General features: G+C 43.7%; 1 protein-coding gene across 4 annotated transcripts in view; it reads right to left on the bottom strand.

The window, feature by feature from the left end:
• Positions 1-13,826, bottom strand: part of LOC124720486 — a 112,969-nt gene that overhangs the window by 6,445 nt on the left and 92,698 nt on the right. For 2 of the 4 annotated variants that reach the window (XM_047245847.1, XM_047245848.1), the window contains one exon: positions 10,753-10,872. The exons of the other annotated variants lie outside the window; for them this stretch is intronic. In XM_047245847.1, the coding sequence (XP_047101803.1) occupies positions 10,831-10,872 (42 nt within the window). In that variant the 3' untranslated portion in view covers positions 10,753-10,830. Of the gene's footprint in view, positions 1-10,752; positions 10,873-13,826 lie in introns of those variants that run through there. 4 annotated transcript variants of the gene reach the window in all.

The following is a 13,826-nucleotide window of genomic DNA, read 5'->3' as shown; positions in this document are numbered from 1 at the left end:
CGGAGGGGGGAGAGGACAGGAGCGGAGGGGGGAGAGGACAGGAGCGGAGGGGGGAGAGGACAGGAGCGGAGGGGGGAGAGGACAGGAGCGGAGGGGGGAGAGGACAGGAGCGGAGGGGGGAGAGGACAGGAGCGGAGGGGGGAGAGGACAGGAGCGGAGGGGGGAGAGGACAGGAGCGGAGGGGGTAGAGGACAGGAGCGAGGGGGTAGAGGACAGGAGCGAGGGGGTAGAGGACAGGAGCGAGGGGGTAGAGGACAGGAGCGAGGGGGTAGAGGACAGGAGCGAGGGGGTAGAGGACAGGAGCGAGGGGGTAGAGGACAGGAGCGAGGGGGTAGAGGACAGGAGCGAGGGGGTAGAGGACAGGAGCGAGGGGGTAGAGGACAGGAGCGAGGGGGTAGAGGACAGGAGCGAGGGGGTAGAGGACAGGAGCGAGGGGGTAGAGGACAGGAGCGAGGGGGTAGAGGACAGGAGCGAGGGGGTAGAGGACAGGAGCGAGGGGGTAGAGGACAGGAGCGAGGGGGTAGAGGACGGGAGCGAGGGGGTAGAGGACGGGAGCGAGGGGGTAGAGGACGGGAGCGAGGGGGTAGAGGACGGGAGCGAGGGGGTAGAGGACGGGAGCGAGGGGGTAGAGGACGGGAGCGAGGGGGTAGAGGACGGGAGCGAGGGGGTAGAGGACGGGAGCGAGGGGGTAGAGGACGGGAGCGAGGGGGTAGAGGACGGGAGCGAGGGGGTAGAGGACGGGAGCGAGGGGGTAGAGGACGGGAGCGAGGGGGTAGAGGACGGGAGCGAGGGGGTAGAGGACGGGAGCGAGGGGGTAGAGGACAGGAGCGAGGGGGTAGAGGACAGGAGCGAGGGGGGAGAGGACAGGAGCGAGGGGGGAGAGGACAGGAGCGAGGGGGGAGAGGACAGGAGCGAGGGGGGAGAGGACAGGAGCGAGGGGGGAGAGGACAGGAGCGAGGGGGGAGAGGACAGGAGCGAGGGGGGAGAGGACAGGAGCGAGGGGGGAGAGGACAGGAGCGAGGGGGGAGAGGACAGGAGCGAGGGGGGAGAGGACAGGAGCGAGGGGGGAGAGGACAGGAGCGAGGGGGGAGAGGACAGGAGCGAGGGGGGAGAGGACAGGAGCGAGGGGGGAGAGGACAGGAGCGAGGGGGGAGAGGACAGGAGCGAGGGGGGAGAGGACAGGAGCGAGGGGGGAGAGGACAGGAGCGAGGGGGGAGAGGACAGGAGCGAGGGGGGAGAGGACAGGAGCGAGGGGGGAGAGGACAGGAGCGAGGGGGGAGAGGACAGGAGCGAGGGGGGAGAGGACAGGAGCGAGGGGGGAGAGGACAGGAGTGAGGGGGGAGAGGACAGGAGTGAGGGGGGAGAGGACAGGAGTGAGGGGGGAGAGGACAGGAGTGAGGGGGGAGAGGACAGGAGTGAGGGGGGAGAGGACAGGAGTGAGGGGGGAGAGGACAGGAGTGAGGGGGGAGAGGACAGGAGTGAGGGGGGAGAGGACAGGAGTGAGGGGGGAGAGGACAGGAGTGAGGGGGGAGAGGACAGGAGTGATGGGGGGAGAGGACAGGAGAGAGAGGTGTCAGGAAAGCAGCTACGGCTTGAGGTCCACAGGACAAATAGGATATAGGAGGGGAGGGGGGAAGAAGGAAGGAATGAGGACTCTCCTCCCTGTGCTTTGATGTATGTGTAGCAGCTCCTATTCCAAGTGCAGTTCAGATGCATGTAATATTTTACTGATATGAGCCTCCGACACCTCCACTCACATGGCCAGTGCTCCATCAACTTTCAAGAAGCACACACTGCCCCGTGCATCTCACGCCTCTTAGCCCATGATACTACTACTACTAACATGTATGAAGTGCTGCATATGTTAAATTGTTTAAAATACCTGTCCATCCAAGAAACGTTTAAGGACTGATCTACCTTTAACTTTCACATGTTTTGTTACTATGTAAAATGCCGATGATGCCTGATCTTTATGTACATGATTACTCTGCCATTCATAATTATGGGCCTGGCAGTGTGTCATCGATCCATCATTTGTAATCTACTTCTCTACCATTCCACTCTCAATGCATGCAGGGAAAACGAGCACTTACACCTTTCCATGTGGGCTCTGATTTCTCATACTTTACTATGATAATTTCTCCCTGCGTAGATGGGCATCAATAAAATATTATCACACTGTCGACAAAATTCCTGTTTCGAATTTCTTGATAAATTAGTGCCACAGCGAAAAAAGTCTGTTTTAATTACCACCACCTCAGTTCACGTATCATATACATAGCACACTCTCCCTTATTTTGCGATGGTATAAAAAGAGCTGCACTTCTTTCAATTTCTTTCATGTCCCACACCACACTGCAATAATCCACAAGATAATACATAAACATAATGTAAGACGGTTCCTTAGTAGACCTGTTACGTTTTCCAAGTGGTATGCCAAGGAATCAGTCTTTGGTTTGCTTTCTCCAGAGCATTATCTATAAGGATGTTGCGATTTAATTTATTCATTAGTGTATTTTCTATACATTCAGTTGAGTTCACAGCTTTTAGGTTTGTATGATTTATCGTGTGAACGAAATTTAGCACATTCCTTTCTGTACTCACGTGGTTGACTTCATACTCTTCATTATTTACAGTCAATTGCTATTTTTCACATCATACAGATATCTTTTCTATCACTCCACAATTCGTTTTCATCATATGATGACTTTACAATAAGGTAAATGACAACATAATCTGCAAACAATCTAATAGAGCTGCTCAAATTGTCTCCTAAATCGTGTATGTAGGTCAAAGACAAGGAAGGGCCTATAACTCTTACTTGGGAAACGTCAGATATTAATTCGATGACTTTCTGTCAGTTATTACGAACTGTGACCTTTCTGATACAAAATCACGATTCAGTGCACACAACTACGATGATACTCCACAGGCACACAATGTAATCGGAAGTCACTTGTGAGCAATTGAGTCAAAAGCCTTCTCAAAACCATAAATATGGAATCAATGTAATGTCATCTGTCCTAATCAGTCATATATTGCGAGAATAAAGAGCTTCTTGTGTTTCACAAGAATTATGTTTTCCGAATAAGCGTTGGCTATTTGCGAATAAATGTCGTCTTCAAGGTAATTAATAATGTTCAAACAGACTATATTTTCCGAAATCCGACTGCAAACGACGTTAGTTATATGGGCGTGCATTTCATCGGATTACTCACATTCCCTTTCTTGGTTTCTGGTGTAATTTGTGCAACTTTCCTGTCTTCGAGTACCAATCTTTCTGCCATTGAAGAGTTGTATATGACTGCTAAGTATGGAGCTACTGTATCAGCACATTCAGAAAGGAACCTGGATGGTGTACAATCTGGACCAGAGGCATTGCCTTTCTCAACTATTAAGCTGCTCCACTATATTTATTCTGTGACGGAATTTAGAAAATCCGTCTTCAGTGACTCGTTTTAGCAGCACTGTCGTCAATAACTTTACCACTGTTATCACGCAGTGAAGGTATTATGCAGCTCTTAAATTGTACACTTCACATACAACCAGAATTTCTTTGGGTTTACGATCAGATTTCGAGACAGAATGTCGTTCTGGAAAAACTTCGCCAATCTTGTGGATTTTGCGGTCTTTTAAATTTGGCATGTGTAATTCATTGCTTCTGCACCAGTGGTCTGACCTGTTTTTTGTCAGTACTACATTTTATTATTTTGACACATATCTCTCAGTTTTTACTCATTTGACTTTAAACCGCATCTGGACTAAGTTTAGAAAGACTTATCAGACGGAGTGGAAACTGTCTCTTCAGAATGCGTCAAGCAAATTTTTACTTGCTTTAAGGGTGAATTTTGCGTTTATCTGGGTGAGTCTCGATGTTATAGTATTCACTCTTGTGAACTCTTCATGGCTCAACAACATTGTGGTCACTAATCCCTGTTTGGTCAGGGCTATTAAGATGTCAAGGAGGTTTTCGCAACTATTTACACTTTGAGTGCACTTCTGTACCCATTGTTCAAAATAATTTTCAGAGACGCCATTCAGTACGGTTTCGGACGACGTTTTATGCATACCACTGATAATAAAAATTTACTTTCGCCAATATATCGAGGGTAGTTTTTCTTCCAATTATTTGCAATATTACGGACTGTATTGGTAAAGTTCTGGCCAAGTTTCAAGTTTAAACAATCTTTAGACCTACAAAGAAGATTAGTGAGTGTAAACGTAAGCTTCCGCGTCCATTGTCACAGTCAATAAAATTCTTCTGGGTTTGAAGCCGCACTGTCAACTATAAAATTTCGACGTTTCGGCGACTGTTGCAAGACGCCTTCCTCAAACCCAGAAGATTTTTACTGACCAAGATTAGTGAGTGTATAAGATTAGCGAACATAAAATTGCATGTGGCTGTGGGAAGGTTTATATTGGAACAACGATAAGAAATGTCAATACCCTCTAAACGGAACACAAAAGAAACTGTCGACTGGGATATACTGACAAATCAGCTGTAGCGGAACGAGTTTTTAAAGACGGTGATTATGAAATAAAATTTAGTGAGACAAGCGTGTTAGCCAGGACATCTATTATTATGCATGTATGTATAGGAAAGCTATAGAGATTCAGGAACACCACAATAATTTCAACAAAAACGAGGATACGGTCGTCGCCTTTCCACCAACCATTTGACGATCGACTACATTCGATCGAGAATAATGACGCTGGTCAGAGATAGACTTATAGTCGGTCCCAATTGAACGTATGTTGGTGCCCTCTATATGAACGGGAATTCCACTGCCTGGCAGCCATCATTGGCTCACCTCCAAAGATGTTCCCGCAGTTGGCAACGAAACGCCAGGAAGTAGTAGTTTTACAGATCGAAAACGACATCTCAGCCTAGAGCTTTTAACTGATCATTACCCATACTACCTCAAAGGAACTATCTACTTAAAATTCACTACAAGGTAAACTACTTCCACCAGCAATCAACACTACACCAACTGTATCTCATCTATTCTTTGTGAACATGGTTAGGTCTCTTGAAAAATTTCAGCTGAACTTATTTCCATACCTTTATTGTGGTTGTATCTACCCTCTTTCGGTGTTCTACTTGCAGCCTTTGAAACTGAAGCCCTTTCTGCACTTACCTGAGACCCTCTAACCTAAAAAAGCCCAGTCTCCTCTACACATCCCCATACTGGTGGAACTGCTTCCTTTCTGTAGTTGACTCCTGACCCACTTAGCAAAAAATGAATGGAAGTTTCATAGAGACAAATACAGGATTGAAACTGTACCAGCATAGCAGTTCCACATAGTGCAGGTAAAATAATCGAAGTTTAGTCTGAAAGACTAAACAACCTACTTCTAGAGTATACAAATTGTGGTAAGTAAATGAAATCATAGCTCAATTAAGAATGTTTACAGTTTCAGCTGGTGAAGAGAATGCTGGTCACATGAGCGAAATATTATCGATCTTACCTGACCTTTGGAAAATATGCATCGTCGAGTAATTGTGGAGAGAGTTGTCCACGAGCTTTACAGATCTGCATGCAGAATATTTCTGATAATACAAGGAATGGATTATGCATGGCAGGCTGATCTCAGATACGCAAGACTACTTAAAATCAAATAATGATTTCAAGTACATTCTCACGGTCACAGACACACATTCCAAATTTGCTTGGGCCTTACCTTTGAAAGTAAAGACACGGAAGGAGGTTTGAGAGATTTCTAAACAATTGTTGCAGACAGGACTAACTCGACGCCACAACAACCTTGAGGAATATGATGGCTCTGAGCACTATGGGACTGAGGTCATCAGTCCCCCAGAACTTAAAACTACTTAAACCTAACTAACCTAAGGACATCACACACATCCATGCCCGAGGCAGGATTCGAACCTGCGACCGTAGCGGTCACGCGGTTCCAGACTGAAGCGCCTAGAACCGCACGACCACACCGGCTGGCGAGGAATATGATGGAAGTGAATTTTACGACAGGCATTTCAAAGCAGAATTGGAATGATGTTGGATAAATCACTACTCAACATTCTCCCATTTCGAAATTAGTATTGCCAAATGGTTGAACTGGACCATCAAAAACCGAATGTGGAAGCAATTTAATGTTCAACGTTGGTGCAAATGGCTGAACATACAGCCACAGATCATTGACAAGTATAATCGCATTATTCACCACGAAATTAAGAACAAACCATTGATGTCACAAACGAACTCTGGGATAGCTTTAAACTCATTATGTTCCTCATAGAGCAGATCGTACAATGTCGAGGGAACAGGGCTTTGATGAAATGGTTTAGTTTCTCATCGAAGCTCAACAGTTGGGTGAACACTCGCAAACTGCTATGTAATACGAAAAGCAAAGCTCAAACCATGCAGTAATGTGACAAGTGCTAGGAAATGTATCAACACAGTTGGAGGTGGTATTCTCGAGAATCTGCCATCAGAAGTTTGTATCTCTGGATATAATTTCTGTGGAGCTGGAACAAAATTGAAATAGCACCAAGATTATGGTGATAAGGGCTTCAACGCATTAAAAAATGTGTGCACATCATCGCCTACACTACAAATAAAGATCACCATATTGCACACCAAATACTCACTGATAAGGCTGCACAGGTACGTCAAGGGACGGATATTCATGCAGAACAACCTATTTCTGCATATGCTGTTGATAAGGCAATGTTTGCTAGAACTTAATTTTGGTACTGGACTAAATTTCAAGCAATAATGAATGCAGCTCTCTGCATACTAAAGAAGAGGGGAAACCTATGGGATGTTTAAAAAAATTGGTGAAAGCTCCAAAAGGTGCCTTGAGGCAGAAAGAAGGAAGGAAATGATGTGTTAAAACGCCAGGTTCCTACAAATACCAAAGACATCTGGTGGAATAATTCTGGCTTCGATACCTACATTTGCTGGGCTGTCAGCCACTGGTTTAATTAGGTAGGAGAGCTGATATATTTCAAGCACTAGAGAATGCCTGAAAAAGTGAAAAGTAATTACAAGCAACTAAAAGGCGTAATATGACCATGGAGGCCATCGCTATAGGTAAAGGCCTCTATTTACAATACAGAAGATGTCTTGGGTTGTACATTAAAAAAACGCCCACAGCAATGGTACTGGAAAGAAGGATTAAAAACATAGATCTGCTTAGACTCGCCAGAAAATTTAAAATCATGAGATTTTACAGCGTGTTTGTGTAGGATACTTGGCCTGAGACATTGTGCAAAACCATAAAACGTGGAACAGTAAATTTAGATGATGTTCGAGGTAGGGAGCTCTTGGTGATTTAAGGCCACCTAAAGAATTGTGTTGTCACTTCACCAATAGGAACCAGCTGTTGTACAATGTTCGACGCTACCATGACTTCAGTTCATACCTCTGAGGATATTTCTGACTGATATTTTTCATGAAAATTGCATAAAAACAAGCAGTATGCAAGTCTCTGCATCATTTGAAGCTTTGATGTACTGACGTTCACTCTAATCCTAACTGGGCTAAAGTGAAAGCAAACTACTTTCCTCCAATATATGAGCAGGGGCTAGTTATGTACAGCATTGACTCGCTGGAAACACACGAAACCATAGCTAACGTCACTGACTTAAGGAGACAAGTTGATGTAGAACTGAAACCGATTGTAAAATCCTTGACGAAAAGGGAGCTGAGATGCCAGGACGGAGAGTCCATATGGTTAATGGGGATAGCAAAGGCAATGATACAACGAGCATTCAGGCATCCCGTTTTCCTGGATAAATGTGTCTGACAAATCCGAACCATATAAACTTTGAGACAACTTTGTCTTTCAAAACTTCCTCTAGTAAACGTGGCAGATGGCCTCTGAAGTCCCAGATGTATGGACTACAGGATACCAGAGATCCTGCAGATATATCATGATGATTGTTTAAAATGTGGAGAGCACATTGCTGCATGCCTCAGTCCACCGGGGAACAGAACATGCTACAGTAAACTTCAAGTGCATGGTATGGAACATACTTCGGTGGTAAGGATAACGTTTGGAAAATACAGCTGTATAAATGTCGTGAGAGAGGGGTAAAGCCTCCAGTTGGCCTTGGAAAGCTGCCAATTGGATCTGAACTCAGGTGGGATAGGAGTCGGCAAATGGATAGCACACAGAAATTGATCACTTGAGTATGTGTCAGAGGGAATGGGCCATTCAAGATGATGTGCGAGCTGGACTGTGCAGAACGAGAGGTCCAAATGGTAATAAATGTGCATGGAATCTGAAAGGAATGTGAGTGCTCCAATCCTAAGATATGATTCAGGAAGTGAGCTAAGAGGGAACCTCTTGGACAGGTTCTCCCAGAGCACCAAAGCAGATGGTGGGCATTGAAGTCGCCAAGCAGCAAAAAGGCGTGAGGGAGCTGACCAATGAGCTGCAGTAAGTCCGACTTAGTAACAGCAAATGACGGAGGGGTGTAGAAGTTATGTAGAGAAAAGGTGAAATGAGGAAGGAAAATATAGACTGCAACAGCTAGCAGTCGAGTGTTCAATGAGATGGATGACCAGCATGACTCCCCCATGAGGTAGAATGCTGTCCTTGGGGGAACATCACAAAGGACCAGAAGGAAACATGAGCGATCAAAGGGGTTGTGAGAACAATTTTTTTCTTGGAAGCAGAAAACAAGAGGACACTGCAATTCCAAGAGCAGCTGTAACTCATCCTTGTTGGATCTAATGCCATGAATGTTCCATTTCTGAAGAGTCATAACGGGGAATGGGGAGGAGGGAACAAATGAAGGTTAGTCACCTTGATGGCTGCTGAGTGCCAGCCTTCAAAAATCCACTGCTACAGGAGGCAGAGGCTGGAAAATCCTGTTCCATGAGCTCTGCAAACATATTGGCATTCTCCCTTATTCAGCCTGTGAATTCTATGACAGAAAACCAGTAGGCAGTGGGCACCAGCAAAATGGAGGTCAGCCAGGTGAGAGTATATGTTGCAACACCACTGAAGAAGATCTCTAAATCAGGTAAGGAGAAAACAGTTTGTATTTGATTGAGCTCTTAGAACTTTCTAGTTGGCAGATGACTGTTTTTAACTGTAGAAAGTCTTTTGCAGGAGTACTGCTTGTCCTTTCAGCCTGACAATTGTGTAACAGGTTATTTCACCACCAGGGGCAAAGATCTGATGGCTTATGCGCAGCTGTAGGAGCAGATGGGGATGCTACTGTGACCTGGGTGACTTCACTACTGCAATACTGAACTTGGGGTCGCAAGTCTGGGTGGGCATATCCTCCATTATGCATAGCATAGCAAAAACGGTACTATAAATGCCAATCGTAAAATTCACAGATTTTGACTAGCTACCAACTGTGACTGACAAAGTGGAGTTTGATGTCGACCACTCAGATCTCCTATACGGCTTGCTTGTTAAGACACATGGGAAATTCATGGGATTACAATTGATACAGCAGAGAGGAGGCGGCAAACTGCTGCCCTCTTGAGCTTTTCTGCCAAGAGTAACACATTCGGCCATGTTTTGACAGGATACGTGTTTTATTATAATGTTGACACTTGTAGGAACTCATCTGGTTTGTAATGTACGGTTGGACCATGATGACTTCATAGCCTGCCTTAATCTTTGAGGCAAACATTACTCAGTGAGGCCATCAAGCATCAGAATGTAAATAACACCTTGTGAAGAGTTCAGTGTAAGATGGTTCTCCACATGAACAGGATAAATCTGTATGTGTGATGCTGTAAGCAGTTGAGCTTGAGAATCACAATACATCTTCAGAAGCAAAGTTGTATTACATAAATGGGAATAGGATTTCACAGGGCCTGCAACTACAACACCACCTTTCAGAATAATGCACAAGGACGGACCACATCCAGTACATGATACCATGAGGAACCGAGGTGTAGTTGGGAGGGTCTTCAAATCTATAGCCTCATTCTGTTTACGTTTAGTAGACACACACTAAGATGGTGAGTAACTGCAAAAAAAAAAAAATATATCCCCATGACTGCCAACATCTACAATGGCATGCTCCTTGCAACTGGGGGCACCCTCAGAGGGGGGATTCACCCACTGTAGATGACTGTTCACACCTCAGATCACACCTCCTGAACTCCTGGCAGAGGGACCAATTGGGATTTGGGAAGGTAACAGCTTAGGCAGTTACCCGTCTCTGGGCCTGGACTGTATAAGAGTGTATGTGCGAACCATACCCGTTGACCCGGAGCTGGGAATTACGCATTACCTTGTCACCTGTAATGTGTCTAATGAATGGGCCAGCCTTCAGGAACACACCGGGACGAAGGAGAAACAAAGAGAATGAGGATTCACCAGTTAAGTCTTCACAGCCTTACCGAAAGTGGCACCAGCAACCACTACAAGCTTGTGCGTTACCTGAGCACCACTGTGGCACCGCATTGAGAGACATGTTCAACACTATATTCAATTATCTGAAAGGCTGGGAATCAGCTCCAATTTTTGGATATATAGCCACTCACCCTTCCTTCTTACTTTTCTATTGCAGTATATTAGCTTGGGCTCATCAAGAGGAATCTGTTGAATTTCATTGAGTTTCATGTGACATTCTGAATTCAGCCCAATACAGCTGCTGACATTTCACCTGAACTTTTATTTACCTGTACAGATATTAGACGTTTGCTCTATTTATCTAGGAACAGTCACATAATGGTTGTTGCAGAAAATAGCATTACTGACCATACTGCCTTGTAATGTTGTTGCTTATCGGTAATACTGAGTAATTACAGTAGGGCATTTTATATCTGAGGTACTTTCACAAGTAATAAAAATTTATATTTCTCAAAAAGTTCTGCAGTGAATTATGAAACCTTACCTTGCACTATCAGATGTGTATCTTGTTGAGGTTTCCACCTGAAATATATGAAGAAATTGCCTGTGACTTACAACTGATGAGACAGTAAATAAATATAATTCAATTAATGCCCACCAACATATGATTGGTCCACAAAATGCTGTAAGTGAGGCTTGAAAATATCATTAAAGAGGACATGATAAACTGTTGCAGTTACTGAAACAGAATGTTAGTAAGAATTCACTCTCCATTTCCTCACTTTGTCTTCAGACTGTAAATACCTACACAAGCCAGTAATTTGGTTGTAGCCATACTTCCTCTAGACACTTCACAAAGAAAAGTGACCAAAACATCTTTCATCTGTCATGTACCTGTCTGGTGTAAGATTTTCATTCATTGTTTTATTATGAAAAGTGAGAGATGAATCGATCATCGTAAGTGACACATTTGGGCCTTTGTGCTCTGGCCAGCCCACACCAACTTGCAGAGGTGAGGAGTGACTTCTAAACCCAACCTTAAGTTCACATCCAGAACTAATACACGCTTGGACCATTAAATATACAAACATTAATAGATACTGGCAGACGCCAAATACTTTCACACATTGTAAATGGACAACAAGTTAATACTGGCATTACGAAAAAGCACATTCACAGATGAAGAAATACCACATCCAGAGAACTATAGATTTTTCACAGAGAACACGGGGAAGAAATTCGTGAAACTCCTCCAGTACTAGGCTCTGCATTTATAAATGGCAAATCTATTTAGCAATCAGTACCAAATATTGAACTTAATTAACAAAAGGAGAAAATATAAAAACGCAGTAAATGAAGCAGGTAAAAAGGGATACAAACATCTCAAAAATGAGATCGACAGGAAGTGCAAAATGGCTAAGCACGGATGGCTAGAGGACAAATGTAAGGAGGTAGAGGCTTATCTCACTAGGGGTAAGATAGATACTGCCTACAGGAAAATTAAAGAGACCTTTGGAGAAAAGAGAACCACTTGTATGAATATCAAGAGCTCAGATGGAAACCCAGTTCTACGCAAAGAAGGGAAAGAAAGGTTTAAGGAGTATATACAGGGTCTATACAAGGGCTATGTACTTGAGGACAATATTATGGAAATGGAAGCTGATGTAGATGATGAAATTGGAGATACGATACTGCATGAAGAGTTTGACAGAGCACTGAAAGACCTGAGTCGAAACAAGGCCCCGGGAGTAGACAACATTCCATTAGAACTACTGATGGCCTTGGGAGAGCCAGTCCTGACAAAACACAGGCGAAATACCCTCAGACTTCAAGAAGAATATAATAATTCCAATCCCAAAGGAAGCAGGTGTTGACAGATGTGAAAATTACCGAACTATCAGTTTGATAAGTCACAGATGCAAAATACTAACGCGAATTCTTTACAGACGAATGGAAAAACTAGTAGAAGCAGACCTCGGGGAAGATCAGTTTGGATTCTGTAGAAATATTGGAACACATTTGGCAATACTGACCTTACGACTTATCTTAGAAGAAAGATTAAGGGAAGGCAAACCCACGTTTCTAGCATTTGTACACTTAGAAAAAATTTTTGACAATGTTGACTGGAATACTCTCTTTCAAATTATAAAGGTGGCAGGGGTAAAATACAGGGAGCGAAAGGCTATTTACAATTTGTACAGAAACCAGATGGCAGTTATAAGACTCGAAGGGCATGAAAGTAAAGCAGTGGTTGGGAAGGGAGTGAGACAGGGTTGTAGCCTCTCCCCAATGTTATTCAATCTGTATATTGAGCAAGAAGTAAAGGAAACAAAAGGAAAATTTGGTGTAGGTATTGAAGTCCATGGAGAAGAAATAAAAACTGTGAGGTTCGCTGATGACATTGTAATTCTATTAGAGACAGCAAAGGACTTGGAAGAGCAGTTGAATGGAATGTACAGTGTCTTGAAAGGAGGATATAAGATGAACATCAACAAAAGCAAAACGAAGATAACGGAATGTAGTCGAATTAAGTCAGGTGATGCTGAGGGAATTAGATTAGGAAATGAGGCACTTAAAGTAGTAAAGGAGTTTTGATATTTGGGGAGCAAAATAACTGATTATGGTCGAAGTAGAGAGGGTATAAAATGTAGACTGGCAATGGCAAGGAAATCGTTTCTGAAGAAGAGAATTTTGTTAACATCGAGTATAGATTTAAGTGTCAGGAAGTCGTTTCTGAAAGTATTTGTATGGAGTGTAGCCATGTATGGAAGTGAAACATGGACGATAATTAGTTTGGACAAGATGAGAATAGAAGCTTTCGAAATGTGGTGCTACAGAAGAATACTGAAGATTAGATGGGTAGACCACATAACTAATGAAGAGGTATTGAATAGAATTGGGGAGAAGAGGAGTATGTGACACAACTTGACAAAAAGAAGGGACCGGTTAGTAGGGCATGTTCTGAGGCATCAAGGGATCACAAATTTAGCACTGGAGGGCAGCGTGGAGGGTAAAAATCGTAGAGGGAGACCAAGAGATGAATACACTAAGCAGATTCAGAAGGATGTGGGTTGCAGTAAGTTCTGGGAGATGAAGCTTGCACAGGATAGGGTAGCATGGAGAGCTGTATCAAACCAGTCTCAGGACTGAAGACCACAACCACAACAACAACAACAACAACAACAACAACAACAACCAAATTTTTCATTACCTCCAGAAAGACTCTCTCCCTGCAATAATTCAATATTTAGATGAGAGGTACACAATAATTAATGCACATGCAATAATAAATCAGGGTAACAAGAACAATGCAGAAAGTAAAACAGTCCTGAGAACAATATTGAGAAGCATCTGATGAAGTGCTAGAGGAAAACATAAAAATTTTATTAAATTTTTATCCTCAGGCTGGCACAGGATGCAGATGAGAACATTTGTTTGCTTAAACTGCTTTAAATGTATTTATTCACAACTGGAATTTTGACATATGCCATTCTCCAGTGACATTTTACTATGAACTGCATCAAAATTATTAAATG

The sequence above is a fragment of the Schistocerca piceifrons genome, chromosome 11, assembly GCF_021461385.2.
Source record: "Schistocerca piceifrons isolate TAMUIC-IGC-003096 chromosome 11, iqSchPice1.1, whole genome shotgun sequence".
Taxonomy (NCBI): domain Eukaryota; kingdom Metazoa; phylum Arthropoda; class Insecta; order Orthoptera; family Acrididae; genus Schistocerca; species Schistocerca piceifrons.
Note: the sequence above shows the minus strand (reverse complement) of the source record. Positions and strands in the feature narration are given on the sequence as shown.